Source organism: Apteryx rowi, unplaced genomic scaffold (assembly GCF_003343035.1).
Source record: "Apteryx rowi isolate R43461 unplaced genomic scaffold, aptRow1 scaffold_475, whole genome shotgun sequence".
Taxonomy (NCBI): Eukaryota; Metazoa; Chordata; class Aves; order Apterygiformes; family Apterygidae; genus Apteryx; species Apteryx rowi.
Window position 1 is genome coordinate 444,321 of NW_020450733.1, and position 26,821 is coordinate 471,141.

Consider the following 26,821-nt stretch of genomic DNA (forward strand, 5'->3'; position numbering starts at 1 on the left):
CCTGGCCCCAGTGCAGTTTCCCCCGGCCCGGTGCACCCTGGTTGTGCTGTGTTGCCCAGGACGCTCCCATCCGCCAGGACCCTCGGCATGTGCGGAACCCACAGCCCCGAGCACGGACACCCTTGCCCCGCTCACCTCCTCTGCGATGCAGCTGCCATGCCGATCCCAGTCGGAGGTGCTCAGTGGCAGCTCCATTGTCCCAGACCGGCCCTAGCGCGAGCTTCCCCCCAACTGCAGCCCCAACCCTGGTGCATGCCCACCATCACCATCAGCCCCACCTGGGGTTCATCCCAGCCCCAGGGCCCACAGCTGCAGCCCATCAGGAACCCGGGAGGGGGAATGGCCATCAGGGACAGCTGGGGCTGCCAGGGTAGCAGAGGCCCCCCCCCACACTTCTGAGAGCAGGTTGCTGAAAGCTGAAGGGAGACCCCTGGGGTGTACGGAGGGGAAAAGGGAGTATTCAGGGGACAAGAGAACAAATCCAGAGCTGTGGGTGCAACAAAAGTAAAAAAAGGCAATGATAGAGCAAACGGAGTGACTCTGGGGACACCAAAAGGCAAAGGGAGGACCCTGGGGCATATTAAGAAGCACCCAGTAAACTCTGGGACAGAGGAGAAAGCCAAACAGAGAACTTTGTGGTCTGCTGCAAAGCAAACACAGGGCCCCAGGGCACACCAAAAGGCACACAGGGAGCAACCCAAAATGTGAATTGAGGGCTCCTGAGGGCATCAGAGGGCAAACACAGGGCTCTGGGGCAAACCAAAATACAAACAAAGGGCCTTGGTGCACACAAAAGGGACCATAAGGCACATCACACGGTTTGAAGTGGCTGATGGGACAGTGCCTGCAGGCTCTCCCCATCCCCCCGAAAACTGTCTCCCAGCTCCAGGCACACAGGCCCCAGCCCCAGATGCACAAGGGACACTGCGGAGTGCTGAAAGCAGATCTGGGAGCGGTCTGGGGACCTCATGCAGCCCTGGAGGGGCCCTGGCTGCCCCCAGGATGATGGAAACACCCCCAAGAGCCCTGAGGGTTCAGACAATGCAAGGGAAATTCCCCACAGCCCTGTGAACAGCACTGGGGTCCCTGGGAACCACAGGGACCCCAAAGTACAAGGGACTTGGGGACCAGCTCCCAGCACCACACACAATGTGTAACCTCCTCCTCTGGGCATCATCTTCAGGCAAAGCGATGGCAGGAACCACAGGCATGAGTGCAAAGAATAAACCAACTGTTTATTGTTTACTGTGCAGAAACAACACCTGGAAGCGAGTCTGCCATGGGGCTCGGTGCCAGCATGCTTCCCCTTACCCTGTGACACCTGAAGAGTCATCGCCACACCAGCGTTCATCCGTCCACCAGGGAAGGGTCAGCTCCTGCTGCTGCCCTTGACGTGGCAGGTGTCCAGGTAGCCAACAGCCTACCCCCTCTGCTTTCTCCTTCAGGGATAGGCTCCAGCTCTTTCTGTTTCCCCAAATACCATTGCCAAGTAATTAACCTGGGGTTGCACTAATTGAGCCTTCCTGAAATTGATCTCTTAGTTTTACAGTTCAGACACTTCTCTTTCTCTCTCACTTCCTCTTCAGTAACTCTGATCACTTGACTGTCATTCCCCTAAGATAATAATTTGCTGTCTTGTACCTCTTAAAGTATGATGCTTGATAGACACATAAAGTCACGTGCACAGAAATATATGTACGTAGCATACTTTTTGTAATGCGTACAGACCTTCTGTTATACGTTGGTGATCTGTTATTCCGATCACTATTAATGGTGATCCTTCCTCGCCACGAGGAATAGGCTTTCCATTTTGGGGACATGGAGACAGCTTTCAGTTGCTTCCATTTGATTTTATTATTTCAGCTTGCTTACATTTTTCTGGTCTCTTCTACTTCAGCCATGGCAATTAATGTAAAAAGTGAGTATTATATCTTTCCCTTTTTATATATGCATATATGATAACAAAACAAAATAGAAACAACCAAAGCAAAACTAAAGCAGATACAGTTAACAATATCCACAGGGTAGGAATGGGTTACTTAGTCCTCAGTGCTGCCTCTGGGAGTCCAAAATAACTAACAGTCATTATCAATAGTTACCTTAGTTACCCATGCCAGAACACCTCCTTCTGTAGCAGTTTCTGGTGATATCAAGGTCCACTGCATTTTTACTTCCTTGTTTCATCCTGTTCCCTAGGTACTAATGACAAAAAAATTGCTTGTCCAGTTTCTCTCTTTGTCAGCATTTGCTATCATTGGTTCCATCTCTGTAACAAAGAGATAAACTTGCATTTTACTTGCAGTGAAACACTTAGATTTATGCGTATTCTTTTTCTCTTTACCATGTTTTCTTTTTTTTTCTTTTCCTTTAAGGAAAGGTCTTAATACACCACTTTGCATCATACACTACAGGGTAAACAGTTTGGAAACATTACATACGGCAATTAGGGCTAGGTTATTAGACAGGCAAGCACATCATTTAATACTTACCTATGCCATCTTCCATGAAACCTGATTTTTATTCTGCTTCAGTATTAYTGTTACTGTTCAGTATCCTTTTTCAAACCCTTACATACACATGCTTAACCGACAATTCCCTCAGTCTTTAACTACATGATAGCACTTGATTTGCCTCTCTCTGTTTCAAACCTATTACCTTTTGGATACAGCTCCTAGATTCCTCTTACGCTCGGATGCTGACCTCACAGGTGATGACCAAAATGAACAACTGGATCACTAGGTCTAGCTGCTTCTTTTCAAGATGTCCCCCTTTGGTGGACTACCCTGCCAAACAAATCAAGAAGACTGATGAGGCCATAAGGGTATCAGATTTTTGGACCACTTCTCCAAGGCTTTCTGGGTGATTGACATAAGCACCTCTCTTCACATTACTCGAAGCTACATTCATCTATTATTTAAGACTAAACTGTTTCTATTTTAAGAGGGGAATGTTGTTTGTTGAAACTTTACATATAGTCCATAACCTGCTATGCATCATCTCTAGTCCCTTCTGCTTTCACAACACTTTCGGTAATTAAAGGTGGTAATTAATAGTACCCATTGTCCTATGGGCTGGAGTAAGACATTTTTCCTGCTCTGAGGATGTGCCTAAAAGCCGTGCTGTTTTCTGTAGCATCCCTGGGGCTTCCCATAGCCCATCAGTGTTCTTTTAGGCTTTTCCCAAGCCTTTTATTTTTTTAAGTTATTCCTTAGCCTGCAATTTTATGTTAACGTTCTCCTTAAGCATTGTGCACAGAGGGTTCTGAGAGGTGGCAAAGAAAAGAGAGAAAAATCTCATCATCTGTGCACCCACCTGTCAACATTCTTCACCAAGAAGTGCTGTAAATTCCCTTTTCTCTAAAGTGGGACTGAGTCAAGGGGAGGTCACAGATCACCCCCATATTTATTAGAACACCTCACTGCTGTGGAGACTGGGTCTGGGAGTGGTTTTAGGATTGTTTGGGGCTTTGGGACAGAGTTTAGGGGAAGGTCTGGAGTCAGTGACAATGTTGCGGCAGGGTTTGGAGGCATTTGGGGGTCTGTGGGTGTGTTGGGGCAGGACTTGTGGGTGGTTTAATGGCTTTGGGGGGACTGGTTGCAGGAAGGGTGGAAATCTGCAGGGCCCTCGGGGCAGGGGTGCCATTCCAGATGCACAGCAAGTGCATAGGGGTGCCGCATGTGGCTGTCAGCTTTGCAGGAGGAGCCACCGGTCTCCCACCCCATGAGAGGGGAGGAGGAGGAGGAGGGATCCACGAGCTTGCAGAGAATGCCAGAAGAGGCAGCAGGGAACTCCCCAAGGGCCCCATATCCAAGAAGAGCTGTGAAGGACCCCATGTCCCAGACAAGAGGGGGCATCAGGCCGCTGTGCCACTGCTGGAGATATCCAGACCCCTGTGCAGCATACRAGTGCCTGGGGAGCTGTCAGAGGCAACGGAGGACCCATCGACACATACTGCACTGGGGAACCCCATGGCTTTGGGGCAGCTGTACAGGAGGCAGCAGGGCTCAGCGAGGCTTTCAATCAGTCAGTGCCCGCATTGGCTGGTGCCCACACTCTGTACCTGGGGGTGGGGGAGGCCTCTGGGTGCCTGGGAGCGTCATTCTTTGTGACGGTGTGCTCCTTTCCCCCCCACTAATGTGCTCTCGCCCCCTCAACCTGACCTCCGTGTAAACAGCACGTATGTAGGGACTAGTTGAGCATGCACCAACTAAGGCCCGTCTAGTATGCAAATATGACTATGAGTCGATCATCTCCCCCCCCATAAATAGGGGGCAGCCCAGAGCCCATTGAGCTCTCCTGCATGGCAGTGGGCTGCACTGCAGAACTGCCTCTTGAGCAGGGACACCTCTCAAGGTTCCTCCTCGAGGTTGAGAGATTCCTTACCTGCAACAGATCCTCAGCAAGTGATTAATAGCATGCTGAACTTTTGTGAACTTCGAGAAACTTTACTGAGTTATATCTCCGACTAATTGTGCACATAATCCCTTAGACATAAACTGTTGACCAAGTCTGGGACTAGGACTGGATCCAGCTGCATCTAGGCTCCTCTCCGAAGGAGTTTAGAAAGCAAGGGGGTCCAGTCTGAACCTCGTGACTCAACGGGAGGGTCTCTGTTGCGCACGCATCTGACCCTGTCCTTCATGCAGTAAATAACTGAGTGAACCTTGCCAATCGAACCTCGTTAAATCGTTCTTATTTACAACTGAACTTTGTTAAGTCGCTATCTTACCGCAATAAATATAGTGCTGCTTCCCTCTTATGAGTGAAGTGCATCACACCTTTTGCAACATTCTTCTATTCATCTTCTTGCTTGCCTAGCCACAAATCTCAAGGAAATAACCTGTGGCTGCACTAATCGTACCTCACTCAAAGTGACCTTCAACCTGCTTGGTCCAGAGGTTTTAAACCTCCTTGGGACTTACCAGCACTCTCGGGCATGCCTGCCACACCAGGAGCTGTCCTCCTGTGGACGCCGTGCCACAAGCCCGCTCTGGGGCCCGCCTGCCTCCCTGCTCCTCCGGGCTGCATCCACAGGGGTGAGCACGTGCCCCAGCCCGCGCTGGAGAGGAACCGGGGCCCTAAAGGTGACACATGGAACAGGGAAAGTCAGACCTGCGCTCCCAGCACCCCCGCACCGCCGCCTCCACGCACTGATGGCCGCAGCGGGCAGGAGACAGCCCGACACCCGCAGCCACCCGAAGGCCCACGCTCGCCTCACCAGGGCCCCCCAGATATTCGACTCCAGGCGGCCTCGGCCCTCACCCACTGCCGCCAAGCGAAAACGCCGGTCCCGCTCGCCGCCGTGCTGCTCCCCGCCGCTGCGCATGCGCTGCCCGCTGCGGAAGGAGCGTGGCCGCAGCGGCGGCCTGGCGCTCGAGCACCACGCGTGCGCTGGCCGCGGACCGAGCGGGAGGGGGGGAAGCAGGAGCAAGGCGAGACCTGGAACGGCGCCTTCGCATGCTCGCGGCACGGCACTGCAGCCAGGCGGCTCACGCGTGCCAACCGCAGCCCGCCGCAGCAGCCAGGGGCTGCCACCCAGCAGCGAGTGCCCCGAGACTGCTCTGCCTGTGCCCGAGAGAGTGGCAGGGATCAGCAATCAGGCCCTGGTGCTGCACCGGTGAAAGGGCACCGCGGAGCAGCTCTGAGAAGGCACTGCCCGTCCCTGCGACACCAGGAAGCACCGATAAGGAAAAGCACTCTGCGCTACCAGCCTGTGAGCACCAGGAAGGGGCGACGAGCACGGCCCATTCGCTTACCCATTACCAAAACACTGGAGAGTAGCGGCGAACACGGTGACCGGCAGCACACGTGCGCACCAGCTAGCTGCGGTATTCTTTGTACACAGGGGAGGGCAGTCGTGGCTGCAGTACTGGCATGTCGACACGCGAAGGCAGCAGTGAGCCCGGGAAAACCAGTGCACATGCGCGCATTTACAGCTGTAGTACCGCTTTCTCGGTCCTCAAAGGCAGCAGTGACCACAGCAGAGCACCGTGCGCACGCGCGTCCTCGTTGGGCGCAGTACTGGTTTTCGACACCCCGGCGTGGGCAGCGAGCACTGAGGAAGCCATGCGCGTCTGCACGCCCATTCTCTGCTGCACTGCTTTGGTGACACGCAAGGGCAGCGGTGACCACGGCGAACCCCGTGCACCCTCGCTGGGTGCAGTACCGCTTTTTCGACACCCGGGGGAAGCAGTGAGCCCTGTGACCCCCCCCACCTTATTGGGGGCAGTACTGATATCTCGACACGGAAGGGCGGCAGTGAGCACCGCGAAAGCACTGCGGAGGTGCTCGCAATTTATCTGTCGCACTGGCTTTTCGACACCCGAGGGCAGCAGTGAGCGCGGCGGGGGGGCGGACCCAGTGCGCATGCGCGCCCCCGCTGGGTGCCGTTCTGCTTTCTCGACATCGGGGGCAGCAGCGAGCACTGTTAAGCCACCGCGCATGCGCTAACCGCTCTGTGCAGTCATCACCTGAGGGCAGCGGTGAGCCCGGCTGTGAACTACTGCGCATGCGCGCGGCCACCCTCTGCAGTGCCGGCTGCTCGTCACCCGCGGGCAGCAGTGAGCGCGGCGGGGGGGGGGCACCGCGCATGCGCCGTTCGCCCGGCTGCAGTACCGGCTTGTAATCAGGTGATTGTAATCGCCTAATCTGACCTACCGTTATTTACCATGCCTGCTGCTAGGCTCAGAGCCTCTGTATTTCATACTCAAGCCGTTTCCATTAGAGGCTTTATTAACAAAGCTTTAATTTTAACACTGCAAAATACTCTACAAACAAAAAATACTCAAAGACTGCATTAAAAAAAAAAAGAAAGAAAGAAAACAAACACACACTACTTAATGGGACAATTTGCAAGCCTTAAACAAGCAACGGTCTTCTTCAGGACTTTCAACCTCTTGCCTTTATTCATTAAAGGAAACAAATAGCCAAAAGAAAGCTGCACTATTTTCTTGACAGACTGCAATTTTTATTATTAAACAGTAAGAGATGTCTGCACAAAGTACATCTACCACGTTAAAGCATGCAAACATTAGTATTCTGATCACCTTTTGTGGTACTACAGGAAACAAGCTAAAAAGGCTTGTTCTGTTTCTAAAATATCTGGACTTTTATAACAGTGATCACAGCCTAAAGGCTATTACTATGTGAAAAAGACTAACGGCTCGATCACCTATGTATTGCTTACCTGGCTTGATTACTACAGGTATTAGTAATGAAAGTGCACAGCCTTCTATAAAAGCTAAATACTGTCTTTTCAAAACTTCCAGTGACTCCACAGAATTGTTATTACTTTTGATTGGTAGCCAGCTTCTTCTAACCCAGCTGCAAGAAACAATTTGCCTTCAAGTCACAACTTTCTGCTCCCCAGGGGTTAAAAGGAAACCTGTCATTCACTACTATCTGTCAAAATGTACAGTAAGCCCTAAAGTACAGGACAAGACACATATTCTAAGTAAACTGACTGCTGTGCCTCCTTCACTGCAGATTTTTCTTAGTATCATGGCCCATTCGATAAACAAAATAGAGCAGATTAAAACATTTATTGTACTAAGTGCTTTCATATAAGAGAACAACATCAAAATGAGTTGTTATGGGATTTAGTCTTCACTACACATGCTACCCCAGTGCCATGGACTTGCTTTAAAGGATCAGTAACGTACACGTTTTTGCACTAATATTCACAGAATGAATATGCACTTGAGCAAGTAGGATTGTTCATAAAAAAAAACCTGATAATGTGTTGCTAGGTAGCAAACCTAGACAAGCAGTTATTTACTCTGATCCTTTGGCTTACATTTCTTCAGCTGGATGTAGTCAAARGTGTCTTTTTCACGTCCCGCTGTCGGGGCCTCCCCAGCAATTCCTGCAGCAACTCCCCCCTCAGAGCAAACAACTGAAGAACAGAGATAATCTTGTGAAAAGAATGGGGAAACCAATGCATGCTGTGCATGGCACTCAAAGACCCAATCTTTAGGTCAAAAATAAAACTCTCTAAAGTAGATTAGGTGGGCCAAAGAGGTAACTTCTTTGTGCCACAATGCTCCTTGCACATATGTAGGCTGCCTCTCCCTGCTATAATAGTATCCAATACCAGCAAGGACACATTGGAAAATTTAGGAAACTACAGTATTTACCAGAAGCATTTCCAATACCTTGGGAAAACAGCTGAAGGAGAGGATCACACAGGGCATGTGACTGGAAAGAATACTCTGCACAAAGGCCTAAAATGACCAGCCCAGAGCATGGATCCTGTGGTCTCCAGGAGTGCAGGAGTTCTCATATTCTTATTGAATATATCGCTGCCTGTGAAACACAATACACCACAGTAATACTGATTGTTGGAGGTAAGCCTGGAATAAGAGTGAAAGAAAAGTTGAAGACAAATATGAAGTTACAAGCCACTTGGAATTCAGACATGCTTCTAGATTTACCGCCTATTTAAAGGCACACATTCTGGAATTTTGTACAATTTATTTTCCTCAGAAGGAAGCTGGACAAAGGAACAGAAAGAGAGGGATAGAGGGACAGACAGATGGATGGAGGGCTGCACAGAGGACCGGGGAGCAGAAGAGAGGAAAGGAGGGATACAGAGGTGGACAGAAGAATAAAGAGAGGAAAGGAGGGAAGGGGAGGCAGACAGAGGGACAGGGAGCAAGAGAAGGAGGGAGAACCAAACAGAGGAATGGGGACTGGAAGAGAGGGACAGGGAGCCGGTCAGAGTGACAGGAAGAGAATGAGGAGGATGAAGAGCTGGCCAGAAAGGTGTCGAGAGAAAAAGAGGGAGGGGAAGCCAGACAGAGAAAGAGGATAGAACAGCGGAAAAGAGGGATAGGGAGGCAAATAGATGGATGGGGAGCTGAACAGAGGGACGGAAATAGAAGGCTGGAGAGGTGGACAGAGGGCTGGAAAGGCAAAGAGAGGTACAGAGAGACAGACAAGAGCGGCAGAGGGATGGGGAGCCAGACGGACAGTGGGCAGGTAGTGGGATAGGGAGAGGAAGAGGATGATGAAGAGCTGGATAGAGTGACAGGGAGCCAGATAGAGGGATGTAGATATTGACAGAGGGATGGAAAGAGTACAACAGGGATGGGGAGCCAGGCAGAGGAAAGAGTAGCTAAACAAAGGGATGGGGCACCGGACAGAGCCATGGGGAAAGAAAGAGAAGGATGGAGAGCTGGACAGAGCGACAGGGAGCGGAACTGGATGGATCCAGACAGCCCGGAACAGCCCTTGACACTCTCCATCCCCGCTCACCTGCCAAACACGCAGAGCTCTCTGCACACCGCTGTGCCCAAAGTTCACTTGTGGGCCTGCTCGCCTGTTTCCCTACAGCTCCAGGGTGCCTGAGTCTGCCGGAGCGAGGGTGCGCACACAGGTCCAGAACTGGGGAGGAACCTTGTGTTCAGTGACGGTATTTCACTGATCCTTGTGCCTTAGCCCCTTTCAGATGCTTAAGCCCAAATTCTCTCAGCCCTTAACAACTTCAGCACGTTCACGGCACCTAGTTTTTCCACACTCTCCAATCTTCCTTGCTCTCTCCTGTCTTGCTCGAAAACCCTCCCAGACCCCATCTGTACTTACGTGCTTCCTTAAAACAACATCACCGAAATCAGCCAAATGGGCTGAGCTGCTCCGCTCCTCTTCAAGTTGCGAGCCCTCAGAACGTTAGCCTGCAAATGAATCAAACCACCAAGGTCACGGGGAGAGTATCGTTTTGGAGCTCCCCACCCCCCCTCCAAAGCTTTAATGATGGTTCCCTAACCTGGGCAAATGCAGATCCTCCCTTAAGCACTGTAACTGTTTTCATTCTGGGGTCCCAAGTTGCTGTTACGACATTAAGCAGCAAAGCAAGGCAAAAACAGCTGGGGTCACAGCTTACCCATCTAGCCACGAACATTCTTATCTGAGGCCTCGCTGCTTTTTCCAGGTAAACAGACCAAAATAAAGCTCCAAAGAGGCAGGCGAGGCTTCACATGGGCCTTGTGGCCCTGCTAGCAAAAGCAATGCTGTAGCGACTGGGCTACCAGTCGCTGTCCCCCCCTTCCTTTGCTGGTCCATGAATAGTGGCTTATTACTCACAAGTCCGGTAAGGATGCGGCCGACCCTCCTATGGCCAAAGGCTCCTCGTCAGGACCAGGCAGAGAACCTTTCCGCTGGCATTTGGAGTCTCCTGGCTGCTCTTGACACCTGGTAACTTACAAAGGGCTGAGGGTGGGAGCCTGTAGTTCTTCACGGCAGCACATAGTCATTCCCCAATGTTCTGAATGCCTAGGATTAACGCAATTTATAAATAATACAAAAATACTACCACTCTAGGGTGTAAAGCCAAGCTAAAATTTTGGCAACCAAAGAAAACCTCTTCGTGTCTGACAGAACAGGCCATATGCATCAGCGCCTATAGCTCAAGGCTAGCAACCCCTCGCAGGCGACGTTCTTCTGGCAGGCTGCGTACCTGAACTCCTCCGTCTTGCCTAAGAGTCTCCGTTGGGACATGATGTAACTTTGCCAGCCAGCGCTTGTTGATGGAGGCAGAGTAAAATCCACCGCCCTACAAAAGTATAAAGCAAAGCACAAAACAAAAAAAAACATTCAAAGCTCTGCAGAGAATCATAAGAATCCAAAGTTGTTTATAAGCACAAAAAACGGATCTAATACACGCACACAAGCAAGGTAAATGAGAATACGCAAGCCACAAATACCACCTCCCCCCAACTTCTGAAGCTATGACGACCGTCGGGCTTGCTGCGAAAGGGAAGTTAGACTAAGYAGCCGCTAGAGATTAATCTTTCAGAAACCTTCTGCATCCGCATTTTTGGCATAACCATGCTCTGCCCCTCAGTCAATTCAGAAACGCACAAGAAGATCCACTTCTTGCAACACTTGCACAGTAAACCCCTGCTCATTAAGATTAGTGCCCACTGTGCCACTTGGATAGATGATACTCTGCTGTCCATCCATTTCCCTGACCTTACTACCTTAGAGGGAATTGAGCAGATTCAATTGCCTCTGTGCTATCAAAGGTAAAAGTCTCAAAGACAGTTGCAGACCAGATTGCTGCTAAACAGTCTTTCTCACAGCCAGAGAATTTTTGTTCTGGCCCCAAAGGGGATGTAAGGACGATGCTACCGGCACCCACTTTCCCCAAAACCCGCTGTTTTCTAACGGTGCTGCTCCCATGGAGTCAGCAGATGGGGAAAGCATGACTGAAAAAGGTTTGCCTTGTCCTGGGAATTTGAGGGCAGGAGATTTTACAGCCACTTCTTCCAGTTTAGTGAAAGCAGTGTCATGTTCCTTGTTCCAGCTCCATTCCCGACTCCCTTCCAGTGATTTCCACCACGGTCTGCTGATACCAGCAAAGCTACGTTAACGCTGCTGGAGGAAATTAAATCCTGCTAAAATTGCTCTAAGTTGGAAGTGGGGGAGCCCAAAGAGGCCCGCACGACCCCATACGAGCCCGTAGAGGCCCATACGAGCCCAGTCGCAGCCCAGCCCCAGCGCGTGCAAGCACAGCACCAGCCCGGGCCCATGCGAGCCTTCCCCGGGGCCAGCACAGGCCCAGTCCCGGCCCAGCGTGGGGTCATACACACCCAGCCCCGGCCCGGCACTCTCTTGTTCAAGACAACAGAGCCTGGCACAGGCCCAGCACCGGCCCACCTGCACCTGGCACCAGCCTAGCACAGGTCCCTTAGGACTTGTACAGCCTGGAAGCCCAGGGTCAGAAGACCACACCGCCCAGTATACCCTGCAGACCAACAGGGCCCGCAGCCTAAAATGGCTGCCCAGGAGATGAGTGGCAAAAGGGTACATCTCCTGGCATGCCTCAGAACACAGCACTCTGAGTTTTAACCCTGTGCAGTTGCCATCTATCACGTGTAGCTGTCCCTCCTCACCCTCCGAGACCCACAAGCCACTGTGGAGCCCTGAATGCAGTTCCATGATCCCCAACACTGGCCCAGGGCTCCCCCGGCACCCCATGACCAGACCCAGTTCAGCTCCGACACTATCCTAGCCCCTCTCCCCTCCCCAACCAGTCTGGTATGACTCCGAACCACCCCCAGACGCACACAGCCCCCACTGTGACCCTTCCCAAGGCTTCCCCAGGTTCCCCCCCCTCTTCAGCATGGCCTAGGTCCCCCAGTTTGTGTGGCATTGCCCTGCACATCCCCAGGCGCTGCGAGCCCTGGCACGTGCGGGACCCACAGCACTGAACACAGACCCCACTCACTTCCTCAGCAGCTGCAACCACAGTCTTGATCCCAGCAGGCAACGCTCGGCAGCAGCTCCGTTGTCCCAGACCAGCCCCTGCAGCACATGGCAGCCTCAGGCAGCGCAGACACTGCAGTCCCAGCACAAGCTTCCCTGCTGCAGTGCAACCCTTTGGGCAAAGAGAGGCCATTGCCATCAGCCTCCCTGGCCACACCTGGTATTGTCACCTCCCACCAGCCCCAGGGCCCACAGCTGCAGCCCATTGGGATCAGGGATAGGGAGAATCTCCATCAGCCCCATCAAGGACAGCTGGGGCTGCCAGGGAAACTAACTGAAAACTGAAGGGACAGCCCTGGAGTGCATGAAAAGGGAAACAAAGTAATAATAAGGGGACGACACCTCAGGGTGCAACAAAAAGGGAGAAAAAAAAAGCCACCAGAGGGTGATAGAGCAAACAAAGTGACTCCAGAGACACCAAAAGGCAAAGGGAGGGCCCTGGGGCACACCAAAAAGCACCCAGAAATTTCTGAGACAGGGGAGAAAGCTAAACATAAAACTTTGTGTCATACCGCAAAACAAACACAAGGCCCGAGGGCACACCGAAAGGCACAGAGGGCTCGGGGACAAGCCAAAATGTGAACTGAAAGGTCCTGAGGGCATCAGAAGGCAAACACAGGGCTCTGCCGCCCCCGGGTGACCGCACACCGGCGCTGCACCCGGCCGCGCTCTCTGCCGCCCCCGGGTGACCGCACACCGGCGCTGCACCCGGCATTGCACACGCCTGGCTGCAGTACTGGGATGTAAATAGTGGACAGCAGCGAGCACCGTAATCTGCACTGGGCACACATGAGCATGCTGGCTGTGGTACTGTGGTACCGAATTAAGAGGTGGAGCAGTGAGCACCGCGGGATGCGATGTGCACGTGTAAACAGGGTGGCTGCGGTTCCCAAATGTCGTCAAGAGATGGCAGTAGGGAGTTTGTCCAGCCCTACTGCGCGTGCGTGAGCCCACTACTGCAGTACTTGAATATAATCAAGAGATGACAGCAGTGAGTTCAGTCAGCTGCACTGCACATGCATGACCCTGCTGGCTGCAGGTCTTTTTTTGTCAGGAGGGGGCAGCAGCGCGCTCTAAGGGCTCCATTACGCCTGCATCAGATAACGGGCTGCAGTACTGCCGTAGTCAACAGATGGTAGCACTGAGCCCCGCCCGTCGCCCTGCACATCCGTGCGCCGACAGTAGGCGGTGCCAGAAGGTAGTCAAGGGAGGGCCTGAGGGACGGACACACTGCGCATGCGTCCAGTGGCTGGCTGAGGCAGCGCCACGGGCTCAGCAGATGGCAGTGGTGAGCACGCGCGGGCGCCCGCTCCCCGCCCGCAGTGCTGCGGCATCACCAGCAGAGCGCAGCTGTGAGCCAGGCCGGCGGCTTTGCGCATGCGCCCGCCCGCCCGCCCGCCGCGCAGACGGTCCGGGCGCACCACGTGAGTGGCCCGAGTCAAAAAGACTGCTGAAAAGCCCTGCAATGTAACGGCATGTCAGGATCTGAATGCATCCTGTTACTGCAGACAGACGGAGAAGAATGAGACTGATGCAAGAAAACAAGGTTACATAAAGACCAGACGTAGGATTTGATGCTAGGGTCAAAACCGTGACAAAGACACCATTAATAACAGATCCAATTAAGAACTGAACACACATCTCCCGCTCCCTACATTCCATATTCCTCTTCCTGTGTGCCTGGACACCAAGTCACAATCACAAACTCAGCTTTTCTTTTGAGCTTTGTTTTTCCTATGTTATTTTCTTATTACAAATACAGTCTCAACTCAGGGAATCCTGTATTTTGTCCCCTTCGCTGAAAGCCACAAGCCTATGGCAGCTAGCCAGGATTCCCTTATCCCCTTCCCAAGGACCCAAAGGAATAGTTTACTGTTGCTAATAACCAACGCCTCGCTTCCTGCCTCCCTTCTGTTACAGACCTATGCTTTCCTCCAGCAGACCACCCCCCCCAAATCCAGCTGCACCTCCCTTCTCGCAGGCAGCACCCCATTCCCTACAGAGTTAAACAACATCGCCTCTCTCACCACAGAACTTCAGCACCGTTATGCCCCAAATCATTCTTACCTCCTGGGACCAGCCCTACTTCTCAATGCTTAAGAAAACATATGTCTTCATTACTTTAAGAACCAGCGATAAGAACATAATAACCATTGCAATACTCAGGTAGGAGCCCAAAACGTAAGCGATTTCAGCAGAGCAAGGCTCACAGGCTCAGTACTCCAGGGCACTGGCTGTAGCCCTTTGGGAGGGGCGTGGCAACCACTGACGAGCCACAAACAGCCGAGCAGAAACTAGCCCGTTTCCTACCGAGCAGAGTTCGGAGTTCGTGACACAGCGCCCGTCAATGAGGACGGCACCCTGCTACTGCAGCTTCATTACCTCTTCCAAAGACACTTACCGGGGGTCTCTCAAACCCGGCCGCTTCGCTCTGCCGGAAGCCCGGCTCGAGCGCCGCGGCACCGGCCGGACCCCGCGGCGGCGGCGGCGGCCCAGGAATGGCGCCTCGCGGCGGGCGGTGGCGCACGTGGCCACCCGGCGGCCCAGTCCCGAGACTACAGCCCCCAGCATGCCGCGCGCGAGGCGAGGCGCGCCCCCCCCCGGCCCCTTCCGCGCGGCCCTAGCGCCCGCCATCGCCATCGCCACGGAGCCGCAGCTAACGCCCGGGCCGCGGGGAAGGAAGGCGGAAGCCCCGCTAGAAGTCCCAGAAAACAGTCCTGCATACCCCGAAACAGACCGTGGGAAAAGACGGAGAGATAACAGGCCCTGGAGACCTGCGACTTTGAGAGCAGACCCACAGGAGATGGATGGGCCCTTCATGCTTTGGAAAGGCCCTGCAGAGCCCACAGTACCCTGGAGACCCTGAAACAGCTGCAGAGATCCCACAGTCCCGAGAAACACCTAGAAAGCCCCAGGGGCTCTGGCAGAATCCCTAGAGACCTTGGAAGAGCCCCAGAAAGCCTGAGAATAGACCCAGGGACCAGGAAAGAGGCTCTAGAGCCTCTTTAAGGCCCTGAAACAGTCCAGAGAACCCACAGTAGCCTTGGAGTAACTGATAAGTCCCACGACACCTAGGACAGCTGCAACAGCTGAAAGACAGCCATCCAGAGGCCCGGGGAAGGGCCTCCGCAGTACTCTGGCCACCCAGAAAGAACCCTGAAGCAGACCCAGAGACACCAGGAGGGCCTAAAAAAAAAAAAACATTGATAGGTTTGGAAATGCACAGTGCAGTCCCAGGGAAGCTGCGCCTGCCCTTGGAGGCTTTGGCAGAAGCCTCAAAGAGCCCAGACAGCTTGCAGAAGCAGCAAGACAGCCCTCAGGAGGAACACTGGAGAACCTATGGCAGCTTGGAGGCATCAAAATGCCACCCAGGCACCCTAGAAAGAGGTCCAGAGTAGCCCCAAAGACACCTAGATAATCTCTGAGACCCTTGGAAAGAGTCCCCAGACAGACAGAGCAGCCCTAGAGGTGCTGCAGTGCCGGTGCCACCGCCCCCCCAATTCCTAAGGGAGAGGCCAGAGCAGGCCCCAGAGGTGCCCGGATGGTCTACAGGAGAAGCCCCCTGAGATCCAGGCACAGCCCCAGAGGCACTGAGCCATACCATGAAACTATTCCTCCACATGTATGTAGGTGTTGGTGTGATTCTGCATGTGCAATGACAGCACCACCCCCCCCCCCCCATCATGGGAATCCCTGTGCAAGTAGTCGTCTGGACAGCACATGCTGTGGGTGGAAGCCCAATCCAAAGGCAGGTGCTTCTGCAGGGCCTGGCACAAATGGGCCATCCTGGTCTCCGCTGAGGGAAGGGGGGGGTGTATAGCACCAGGCACAGGGGTCCAGCTTGGAACCCATCTGCAGGGATAAAGAGGCACACAGCTCACACTCCCCTGAGAAAGGGTTTAATGGGGAGGGAGGGGCACTGCGGTTGCTTTCAAACAAAATAAAGGCTTGGGTGACACCTGCAAGGGAGACGTACATATATGCACACTATATACAGAGTGGTGCAGGCAGTACCAGGCACCCCATGCCCTCCCCCCATGCTGGAGAATAGCCTCCCCCTTGTCCCATTCTTGAGCAGGGGGGGGGGGGGGGCTGTGTGGTCTTGTCAAGCAAAGAATGGCTGAAGTCCTGACAGAGACTAGGATTTGAGGGGGAGCAGCGGGGACATAGGGAGGAAGCCTGCCTGCGGGGGTGGAACTCTTTGGTTTTGACATTAAGACTTTGCATAGGACCACTTGGTCCAGAGACCTGGGGAAGGCAGGAAAAGGTGGCACTGGAATGGAGGGGCCAGGTATAGCAAGTCACCCCCTGCAGAGGTGCCCAGGAACCCCTCTTGCAGCTGTGTCTTGGACTCAGCAGGGTCCCTCCCACGAAAAAGCCTGACACCCACAAACTGGGGGAGACTGCAGGGGTGTTTTGGCTCCCAAGGCATAAATGGTGGAGAGCTCCAGGGGATCTCCTGCCTCTGCCCAAATAAGATTTGGGGACCCCCCTGGCTGCAGACATGCCCATCTGATAGCTTGTGCCCCCCAGTTAGGACAGGGAGTTGAGGAAATGACTCTCCCCTGCCAGAGTGCTCAGCATGGAGCTCATGTCACCCACAGCCATGTTGGCACCACCAGATGCAGGAAGCAGGAGGCCACCAGTAGGGCTGGGGGGCCCAGGCAGCAGTGCAGGTGCCTCTGAATCCTCCACAATGGCAGCAAAGTCAAGGTGCGTGTTCTCCAGGTCCAGCGAGTCCAGGCTGTTGGCCACCTGCTCCCCCGAATCCAGGTAGGGATAGGAGCTGCCCTTCAGTCCTTCCAAGCTTCCACCATAATGCCCAGGCCCCCCACAGCTTGCTGCCATCTGGCCCAGCAGCTTATGCCCAGCTTTGCCCACCTCCGTGTGTGTACCCTGGCCTGGGTAATATAGCAGGGGATTATTGGGTCCCTGGGGCGTGGAACGGACGGGAGGCAAGCGAAGCAGGCGCCGGGGGCTGGCTTCCGCTCCCTCATAGGAATGGCTTGGCTCTGCAAGATTGCCTGCATAGCCCAGACTGTTTTGGTGCCCAGGTGGTTTGGGGCCATTGGGTGGGTGTGGCACCATCTCAGGGCTAAAGCATGGGGGGCTTAGGAGGTGCTGGTTTTCTGCCAGACCCTGCAGGTGATCTGGTTTGTCTTGATAACCAGAGTACTTGGGGCTGAGGTACAGCGGTGCTTGCATGGCTTGGCACTGTCCAGGTTCGCTGCCCAGCCCCATGCCTGCCTCCCCTCCCTTGGAAGCTAGCTGGTCTCCCCACATCAGAGCCTGCTGGGCCTGCACATAGCTACGGACCATCACTTCTTTGGCCTGCAGGGTGGGAGTCTGGGCTCTTCTCCCCCCCGGGCTCAACATGCCCATGTAACTGACACCCGCCTGGTCCTCAGACTGGTAACCTCCAGGCCCCGCATTCATGGCTTGGCCAAAGGATGCAGGAGGCTGCATGGGCCCGGGGGGTTTGGCATTCTGGCAGGGAGCAAGCGCTGGGGCGAGTGCTGGGTAATGCTGCTCAGATTTGATCTGCAGTCGGTTGAGCTGGTGCCCACCAGAAAATCCACTGTCCTGGCATGTGCTCACGAGTTTGGGTTGCTGCCCACAAGCACTGGGTAGCGGGTACTGAGTATTGTGATGGTGACAGTGTCCCCCAGACATGGGAGCGGTGGGGGCAACGACACTTGGCTGCCCAGAATTCAACTCCAGGTTGCCCTGGGGAGGTTCATCCCAAGGAGCTGGCACGGTCCCATTGCCAGCACGCGTACTCACGAAGTGCTGATTCATCTGGCACTGAGGGAGGGAGAACTCGGACTGAAGCAAGCCCTCTTCCATATCCCCATGCCCGCCTGGGTTCAGTTGCATACCCCCCGTGGTCCGGTGAGCGCTGCCGTAGGGGCCTTCACCCTGGAGCTCCATGCCTGTTCCCTGGCACTGGAAGCGGTCCTCAGGGTAGTTCAAGTACTGTTCCATCTCCAGCAAGCCAGACTCTGTGCCTGGGCCAGGGCCCTCCATACTCACGCTCTCCAGGAAAACATTTTCACTGATGCTGGGTGGGCGTGGGGAGAAGACATGGCGCTGTAGGTTTGCATCGGAACTGCCCAAGGGCTGCAGGGCAACTCTGCCCGCTCCTGGCACATTCACATTACCCATGCTCTTAAAACGATTCACCTTGGGCACAGCATGGGGGTTGGCCACTGTCCGGGCAGGGTCGCTGGCCCGTCGCACACCATTCCCTGGCACCAGGTGAGGAGGAACACTGCCTACACAGCCAGGATAGTCATTGGAGCTATGCCTTCGCAGTGAGCCATTTGCCAGGAAGGAGGGCACAGCTGGCCCAAGGTAGTCCCCAGGCAAGCTGCTGTGGCCGCCCATGCCCACCCGCTCCATGCTGGGTAGTGGGGTGGGTGGGGGGCCACCTGTGGCCGCGGCATATTTGGCTTTGAGACGGTAGCGCTGGGCCGGCGTGAGGCTGCCCACACCTGGCAGCCCCCCGCAGTGGCTGGCATCACTGGAGCGTCGTGATGCATCTGGAGAGATGGGGTCATAGCCGTCTGCCAGGCCTGCCCCACTGGACAGTGCCCCTGCCTCGCCCCCCAGACATGGCCCAGACAGGTATGGGGACACCACGGAAGAGCGTCGGCTAACGGTGTAGGCTGAGCTTACGGTGCTGGTGGCACTGCTCCGGCGCTCGTTCGGTGGAATGCCCAGCTCTGCAGCCGACAGCTCTGTGATGCGGCGGTGCGAGGCAGCTGGGGGTGGCACGCAGATCCCGGGCATCTCCCCAGGCAGGCCTGGAGAAAGGAAAGGGGGAGTTACATCAGAGCACAGCATGGCACCAGCATTTAGAGGAGGAACATACAGCCATCTCCAGGACCAGCATGCAGCCTCTCCCATTGTTGGTGCCTGCTAGGACAGGAAACGTGGTCAAGTGGTGGCAACGAGGAGGGGGCAGAAGATGGGGCACAGCTCACATGTGGGGGTCCTACCCTAGCAAAAGGAAGGTGCGGAAACCACTTTGACTGGAAACAACACCTCGCTCAACACAGTGCCCAGAGGGCTGCCCCTGCATCCAGGTGGGAGGGTACCATGGTCTCACCGGCTCCGGGAATGGCTGGCAAGTTCAGGCCCTTGGTAGCTGATGTCTTCCTCATCTGCTTCAATTTGTCAATGCGAAGATTTTCTAGTTTGTGGAGGGCCATGAGTCCTGAGGTGCCCATGGGCTCCCCAGGCACCACCTCCTCCAACGTGGACAGATCTTCATAGCTCCCGCCTGCATTGCCGGTCATCTCCACCCCACTGTCATTGTTGGTGGTGCTACCAAGAGGGGAGTGGTCGCTGCTGCATGATGACTGCCCACCTGGGCTGGGCTGCGGCTTCTGGGGAGACCCACAACATTAACGAGGGAAAAAAATGAGGTAGGATATCCACTACTCACTTAATGCAAACTGGGAACCCTGACCCTGCCATATCTGGGCATGTCTCCCCCACCATGCAAGCTGACACCCCTGCCAGGTCTGGCTGGGTGTCCCTGTGGCTTCACACACCGCCAGCTCCTTACCAAGGCCAAGTCAGGCACCAAGAGTTTGCTATCATCCTTCCGGGTCTCACTAGGGCTGTTGGTGTCTTTTTCCTGCTTCATATCAGGAGGGATGCTAGGGGCAGGCAGCGCGCGGCCTGGCACCACATCGCCTCGGTGCTTCTTGGTGACATGGGCGTCAGGGCCGTGCACAGTTTTCACGTGTTTGCGCAGGGAGCTGGGATCCGTGTAGCGCTTGGTGCAGCCTGGGATCTTGCACACATAGGGCTTCTGCCAGGGGAAAATGTAGGAACAGAGGAGGGAGCGTGTTAGCTCAAAATAGACACCCCCTCCCAACACAGCACCCCCAGGGCATGGAGTAGAGCACCCTCCTCCCACTTTCCAGCAGACCTGGGAACTGGAGGTGGGAAGGGATCAGGGAGGCTGTATCCCCTGGGAGAGGCATGTAAGGTGCTTTAACAGGGCCTTGAAGGAGGGCACTGAGAACCCTGAGGAGCAACGCAAGCGCTGTACTGCACGGGAGCAGGGCAGGGAGTAAGGAGGCCTTGGAGGGTATGCAGGTGCCCTAGGAGGGGAACAGGGGGCCACACTTTTTGGAGCGGGCAAGGAGAGAGTTGGCACACACAGAGAAAGACCTGGTCCTACAGGAAATTTAGGAGGTATAGGATGAGTCAGGAGTCATAGGGGAAGCCCTAGGGGGTGCAAAGGAGCCCCAGATGAACTGTACCTCATTGGAGTGGGTGCGGTTTTGGTGCTTGGCTCGGTCAGAAGCATTGGAGAAGGCCTTGTTACAACCCTCGTGTTCACACACGTAGGGTTTCTCACCCGTGTGTGAGCGCAGATGTGTCTTGAGGTTCTCCAGGCGTGAGTAGGCTTTGTTACAGCCCTCAAACTGTGCAGGCAGGCAGGGTGAAACATGCCACATACCTTCAACAGACCTGTACCACATCACCCCCACACTACAGACCCATAACACATCTGCCACGGACATGTACCATGCCTCCCACGCACAACACACCTGCCCACCTGCAGGTGCATGTCCCCACCCCGCCACACAGCCCTTTACCCTTCTGGCACACATCATGGCACCTCACTATACACTGGCCACGTGGCCACAATGTGCCCAGCCTGCTATGTACCCCTTCACCTCATATACATCTGTGCCCATACACTTATCACGTGGGGCCTGGCCTGCCACACATGCACTCCATCCTATCATAAAATACCACACTCCTGACCACCCTGTCTGTCCCACCTGCCACCCCATCTTCCCCACCCTTCAGTGCCACATACCAGCATGGGCCAGACCCACCCTGCCCCAAATTCTGCCTGGTGTAAGGCACCACAGCTTAGCCAGGGCTATGCAGAGACCCAGGCCAGCTCACCGTGCACTTGTGAGGTTTCTCGCCCGTGTGACGCCGCATGTGCACCACCAACATGTACTGAGCCTTGAAGGGCCTCTGCTCCCGGGAACAGGCTGCCCAGTGGCATACAAACTCCTTCTTCTCCCCGTGGATATGCTCATTGTTGATGTGCTGGAGAGAGAGAGGCGTCACTGGGGAGGGCACCAGGGGATCAGTGTATACAGGCATCTTAGAGGATATTGTGGGAGAAAGGTGGATGCAAAAAGACTGGGATGGCTGGTGGAGACACAGGGGATTAAGGAGATATGGAGTGGTCAGCTGGAGTCTGGAGGAGGCAGGGGATACAGGAGATAGCTGAGGGTTATCTTGGGAGGACCAAGAGAAGATATAGGGGTCAAGGTGATCTAGGGGGGGTGATCAAGAGCATAGAAGGGAGTTGGAGTGGCTGGAGGGAGACACAGAGAGCAAAGGAGCAAGTCTGGAAAGCACCAGGGGTTCAGGAGAGCTGCCCCAGAGGTGAGGAAGGGCCGGATTGGGGAGTCCCCCTCGGGACACGGCAAGGGGGGGATCACCAAGAACTTACCTACAAGAAGTGGAGGATGCATGTCCCTCCCTCCCTAGGAACAACTTTCAACATCACTCACCTGTGCGGTGAGTTCTTAGGGGGGTTCAGCCCAGCATAGGTCAGTCTCAAGGTAGGGTCAAAAGCTGACACAGAGGGATGTCAGCAAGCAGCCTGGGGGCAAGTTCTAGGGCTAAGGGGCCCAGGTAGGACCTAACTCACATGCACCAGCTGCTCCTGTGTGTCAAACTCCTTGGCACATCCATCCCAGTAGCAATTGGTTTCGTAGACAGTCTCAGCCTCAGGTTTCCCATCCTCCTTCTCCAGATCCTCCCGAACATCAAGCATCCCCAGCAAGGGGTCCTGGGCAGGCACAGCTAGATTAGCACTCCCAGGCATGACCCCTTGTGCTCCCTGTCACTGGGAGTGACACTGGGGAGGAGTGTGGAGACCTGGGGAAAGGGGATGGTCTCAAGGCCTGTGGGGTACCTGGGTGCCTGTGGAGGCTGGACTGGAGACATCACCCTCAGATCTCTCCTCCGGGTATTTGGCTGTCAGAGGGCTGCTCAGGCTCCGCTCCAACTTCAGCTGTTACCGTGGCAGGGGGGAGAGAGGGAGTGAAAAGCAGTTAGCAGTGGGATGCCCACTGGACCACCCCCTATAGTGGATGCATGGCAGAGACCCTGTTGAGGGCATGCGTACAGGTGGAACTCTCCCCATCCCTGGTGTGTTCTTCAAATCAGAAGAGCTAAGTGGCATCAGTGCTCAGCACCAGAAACATCCCCTGGGGCCCCCTTACCTGGCAGTGTTTCAGGGTGCCACGAGCCGAGGCATGGTGCAGCAGTCCTGGGCGGGTGGGCAGATGTTCATGGGAGCTACATGGGGGCAGCGGGGGAGTGTGGCTGAACAGGTGCCCTTGGCCCTTCTGCTGACCTGGAGGACTCTGGTACCCCAGTGACGGACTGCAAAGGGCAAGAGGGATGAACAGATGGCACCAGCACAAGACAGAAATTTTAGACCCTCTGAGACAGCAGAGAACCCAGGTGTCTGAGCTCCCAGCCACTCCTGCTCTAAGCCACAGCCCCCACTGCCCTCCCCAGGTAAGCCACTCTGGGCTAACTGCTCCCCCCTTCCCTAGTCCCCCCAGGCACTCCCCAAGTTGGGCGCTGGCATCCAGGCTCCCACACTGAGAGGCTGTGCGCATGCCAGCAGGGCAGACATGTGGTGCCCACCTGATGGTGCTGATGGAGAGGTGGCCGTAGGAGCCGCTGGCGGAAGCACAGCGGGAGTTGATGAAAGCAACGAGGGAGTTGGGTGAGGTGCGGATTACCGTCTGCAGGTCAATGCTAGAGTCTGACAGGGGCGAGATGGACAGTGCCCGCTTCTTGCCCAGCTTGCCTGCACCACGGGGCGTTGAGAACCGTGAGCCTGGGACGGCGGCAGAGAGTGGGGGGCACTCCTCTTAGCTTAGGTCCCAGGAGGCTGAAGAAACCCCCAAGGACACAAGCGTGGTGCTACAGAGCCTGGAGGAGTACCCCGAGTGCGCCTATTGCTGACTCTGGGCTATGGCAAGGCTTAAAAGCACCCCCTCCCTCCCTCCCTCCCTCCCTCCCACAACCATCCATGTCCTTGGGGGAACCTGAACCCCTTGGCACACACCTACTCCCTCTGCCACAGCCAATGCCATCCTAAGAAAAGTGCCTAAATCCCTTGGCCAACACTTGTCCTCAGCCACAGCCAACACAAATCCCAAAAAAACACATAAACCTCTTGGCACATACCCGTCTCCTGCTCACAGGCATCACTGTCCCAAAGAAGGGACCTGAAGCCCCCGGACTTTCCTGCTCAGTCACAGCCATTATTGTCCCCAGCAGTGCCTTATCCCCTCACCACACACACCTGTGCTCCTGACACAATCAACACCATCCCCTGGGGGTGCCTAAATCCCTTGCAACACACCTACTTACCCTCCCCCAGAGATGGGGGACTTACCATCACCAGTGCCTGGGTGCTCGGTGCCTGGCACCAGTCCATAACCGTGGTGACTGCCCATGAGGTTTGACTGATGGCACAAGGAGAAGTCAAGTCCTGGTGGAGGGGAAGAGAAAAGTGGGAGAACTTGTCAGGGTGCGGGGACACAAAGGGGATAAGCCAGTCCCAGGCCCTCACACATGAATGTCTCTGAACCCAAGGACTGAAACAGAAATCAGGTGCCTCCATGACTGTGCCAGGCATTGCCCAGACCCCAGTGAGGCCAGGTCAGGCACTGGTCAGCATGAGGGCTCTGCGACCAACCTTGTGGCCCTGGGGTGCCAGGTGCTGGTCCATGGAGTGGGCGCAGGTAGCAGTGCTCAACATAGCTGGTGACTGGGGGATTCATGGGGTTGAACATGACGCAGCAGGGCCTGGCCAGGTTCAGGGGCACATCTGGTCCTTGCAGTTGGGTAGACACAGGTCCCAGTGCAGGAGCCAGCCTGAGGAAGACAAAAGTGAGCACATCTCCTTCCAGAGAACCCCTCCTCACCCTCCCCTCCGGGGCCCAGCCACCGCCTGCCGAGGCTACGCAGAGGCCCAGCAAACTCATCGCTCCCGTGTGCTCCCCAACAGGGTCTGCAGCGAGAGCCGCGCGCGGCACCGCCCGCTTGTGCCCAGCAGGGGGAGCCGCAGTGCAGCCGCGGCCCCGCAGCGCCGCAGGCCCGGGCCCCCCCCCCCCCCACCCTCCCCACGGCCACGCGCCCACCCCACGGCCACGCGCCCGGCCGCTCCCACGCTACCCACCTCTGCACCCCAACTCCACCGCGGATCCTGCGGCTCGCCTGGCTGCAGACCTCCGCCTGGAGCCCACGGCAAAAGGGTCAGCCCGCGGGCCTGGGGGTGTCGCCAAGCCCGGGAGGGCCGGTGACAAGGGGGGGGGGGCCACCCTGTTGCCCCATTTTGGGGTACAGCCGTTAACAAGGAGGGTCCCAGGAAGAGAAACTGGGCTGGAGAGGACCTGCCGCTCCCTCCGCAGCCGGCATGTCCGTTCCCATCCCCCCAGCGCTCGGCAGGCCCCCAGGGCCCGGCAGCACCAGCACAGGGGGTCACTGCCCCCCGAGCACAAGAGCAGCAGCGCAGACGGGCCCTTTGCCCAGCAGCGAGGTGACCTCCAACAGCTCGGCACAAGCAATGCTGCTGCTGCAGGGCACCCTGCAGCCAAGCCCACGTCACGAGCATCCCCAGGCACCGACTTGTCAAGGTGCCTGGTGTTTGGTGCTACATGAAGAGGGTCCTGCCTCAGCAAGACTCCTGAGCCCAGCTCAATGTCTGCTGCAGGGGGATGAAATACACATGTACGCCCAGACACCTGGACAAACACCCGCATTTAAACATGCTTAGAGAGGTAAATATTGCAAGCCCTAGCTGCCAAAAGGGGAAACTGAGGCACACACGGACAGAACAGCTCTTGGCCAAGGGATCCGAGCTGGCACCCTGCTCTGCCCTGCTTGTGGGTCCTTGCCAGGCCCGCAGGTCCCACCCAGCCCTGCCTTGCTCACAGGTCCCTGCCTTGCCTGCAGGTCAAAACCCTGCCCTGTCCCACCCACACATCCCACCCCTGCCCACAGGGCTCAGCCCAGCCCACTCCCGCATCCCTGCCTGCGAGTCCCTGCCCGGCTGCTGGGTCTCATTTCCACCTGTCTCTGCCTAGCCCTGCCCAAGGTCAGATTTCCAGCCGCGGCTCCAGTGCCTGCACCCAGGTTCCAGCCCACAACTCTGGTCCCAGCCCCCCCCCCCCCCCCCCCCCCGCCCTTGTGGAGGGGAGAGCGGCTCTGGGAGGAGCAAGAACCAGGGGATGAGGGAGAGCTGCATGCGGGTGGCGCTGGGACCAGGCCTCCCACACCCTCAGCCTCCCCCTTTGAGAAACGGAGTGAATCGCCCCAAACAAGGGGTGTGGGGGGGCGGGAGCCCCTCGCCCCGCTGGGAAAGTGCCGGGTTGCATTTGGAGCACGGGGGGTGAGGGGGGCAGTGATTCTTCCGCATGAGTTGCCCCTTTGAAAGCTTGTCTCGGGGCTTTGTGAGAGTGTCAGCCGGGAAGAATGGGGTGGGGGGGCGGCAGGGCAGGCAAAGGGGGATGGAGCACCCGGGGAAGGTGGAAGGGCTGGAGGCAGGGAAGGGAAAGAGAGATGAAGAGGAAGAGGAAGAAACGGGGGAGAGGCTGGCCCTGGGCCTCACAGCAAAGACAGGGAGATTGGGGGAGTAGCTCCAGGGAAAGCCCCCCATGTTCCCCCTAGCCCAGGCACAGCATCTAACAAGGAAAGAGCATGCAGGTCCCTCACAAAAGTTTGTCCAGTCATGGAGCCAATCACGGACCCCGGCCTTTTTGCGCACATACCTATTCACACGTGCACAGACACACACACACACACAGATGCACAAACATACATTTGCACATATCTGTAGAGGCATACAGGCAGATGCACACATGCATGCATACACATATATGCACAGATACGTGCAGGCATGTGCACGCATGAGCAAAGACATACACATGCCTACCCACACATGTACAGACACAAACAAGCACATGCACACACACACATGCAGACGTACAGATACACATCTACACGCATGCACATACTTAACACCTGCACAGATACATGCACACATACAAGCACATTCACATACACATTTGTGCATGTGTGCATGTACTCCTGCACAGATACACGCACATACACATATATACACCCATGCACACTCATGTGACCTTAATCCCTGCACTGCTGCCTGCACAGCCCCCAAAGCTCTCAGGCCTGCAGAGGGTACAACCACTGTGGGTCCCACCTGGCATCTCTGGGGCCTCCTGCAGGGGGGAAGAGGCAGAAGCACAGGGGACCCCTTTGCTCTTTGCAGGTACAGCATCTGGGTTGGGGGCGCGGAAGGGCTTCACTTACCCTGCCTATGCCACCCTGAGTCCCAGAGAAGGTGGGGGCACCATGCAGGGCATCTACCCCTTCCAGGAATGGGGTTAATGCGTTTATAGCCTTTGTGCTATTCCCTCTACCATGGCCACCCTCGGCCATGTTCACCCTGCCACGTGCACGT

General features: G+C 55.7%; 1 protein-coding gene and 2 long non-coding RNA genes across 3 annotated transcripts; 1 reads left to right on the forward strand and 2 right to left on the reverse strand.

Moving 5' to 3' along the window:
- The first annotated feature begins 49 nt into the window (after positions 1–49).
- LOC112972136 lies at positions 50–3,055 on the forward strand. Its single transcript, XR_003255553.1, has 4 exons — positions 50–175; positions 1,254–1,408; positions 1,864–1,918; positions 2,669–3,055. It is a non-coding gene; the product is annotated as an uncharacterized LOC112972136 (long non-coding RNA).
- A 5,615-nt stretch (positions 3,056–8,670) lies between these two features.
- Positions 8,671–14,754, reverse strand: LOC112972137. Its single transcript, XR_003255554.1, has 6 exons — positions 14,666–14,754; positions 12,227–12,376; positions 10,454–10,549; positions 10,081–10,269; positions 9,583–9,671; positions 8,671–9,384 (listed from the first exon to the last, which is right to left on the reverse strand). It is a non-coding gene; the product is annotated as an uncharacterized LOC112972137 (long non-coding RNA).
- Positions 14,755–16,797: 2,043 nt separating this feature from the next.
- Positions 16,798–24,134, reverse strand: GLI1 (GLI family zinc finger 1). Its single transcript, XM_026078234.1, has 11 exons — positions 24,038–24,134; positions 23,735–23,830; positions 22,975–23,170; positions 22,542–22,704; positions 22,232–22,330; positions 21,965–22,105; positions 21,202–21,351; positions 20,544–20,708; positions 19,838–20,086; positions 19,376–19,655; positions 16,798–19,070 (listed from the first exon to the last, which is right to left on the reverse strand). The coding sequence occupies exons 1-11, from the start codon at positions 24,132–24,134 to the stop codon at positions 16,798–16,800; spliced, it is 3,909 nt and encodes a 1,302-aa protein (XP_025934019.1).
- Positions 24,135–26,821: the final 2,687 nt, after the last annotated feature.

What these genes read in the sequence shown, in the direction of transcription:
- GLI1 (XM_026078234.1), bottom strand. Translation starts at nt 24,134, where the DNA reads ATGTTCAACCCCATGAATCCCCCAGTCACCAGCTATGTTGAGCACTGC. An exon ending in GCACCCTGAAACACTGCCAG is followed by an intron (nt 22,331 to 22,541) that starts GTAAGGGGGCCC and finishes CCACGGTAACAG; the next exon opens with CTGAAGTTGGAGCGGAGCCT. An exon ending in CACAGGAGCAGCTGGTGCAT is followed by an intron (nt 21,352 to 21,964) that starts GTGAGTTAGGTC and finishes CTCTCTCTCCAG; the next exon opens with CACATCAACAATGAGCATAT.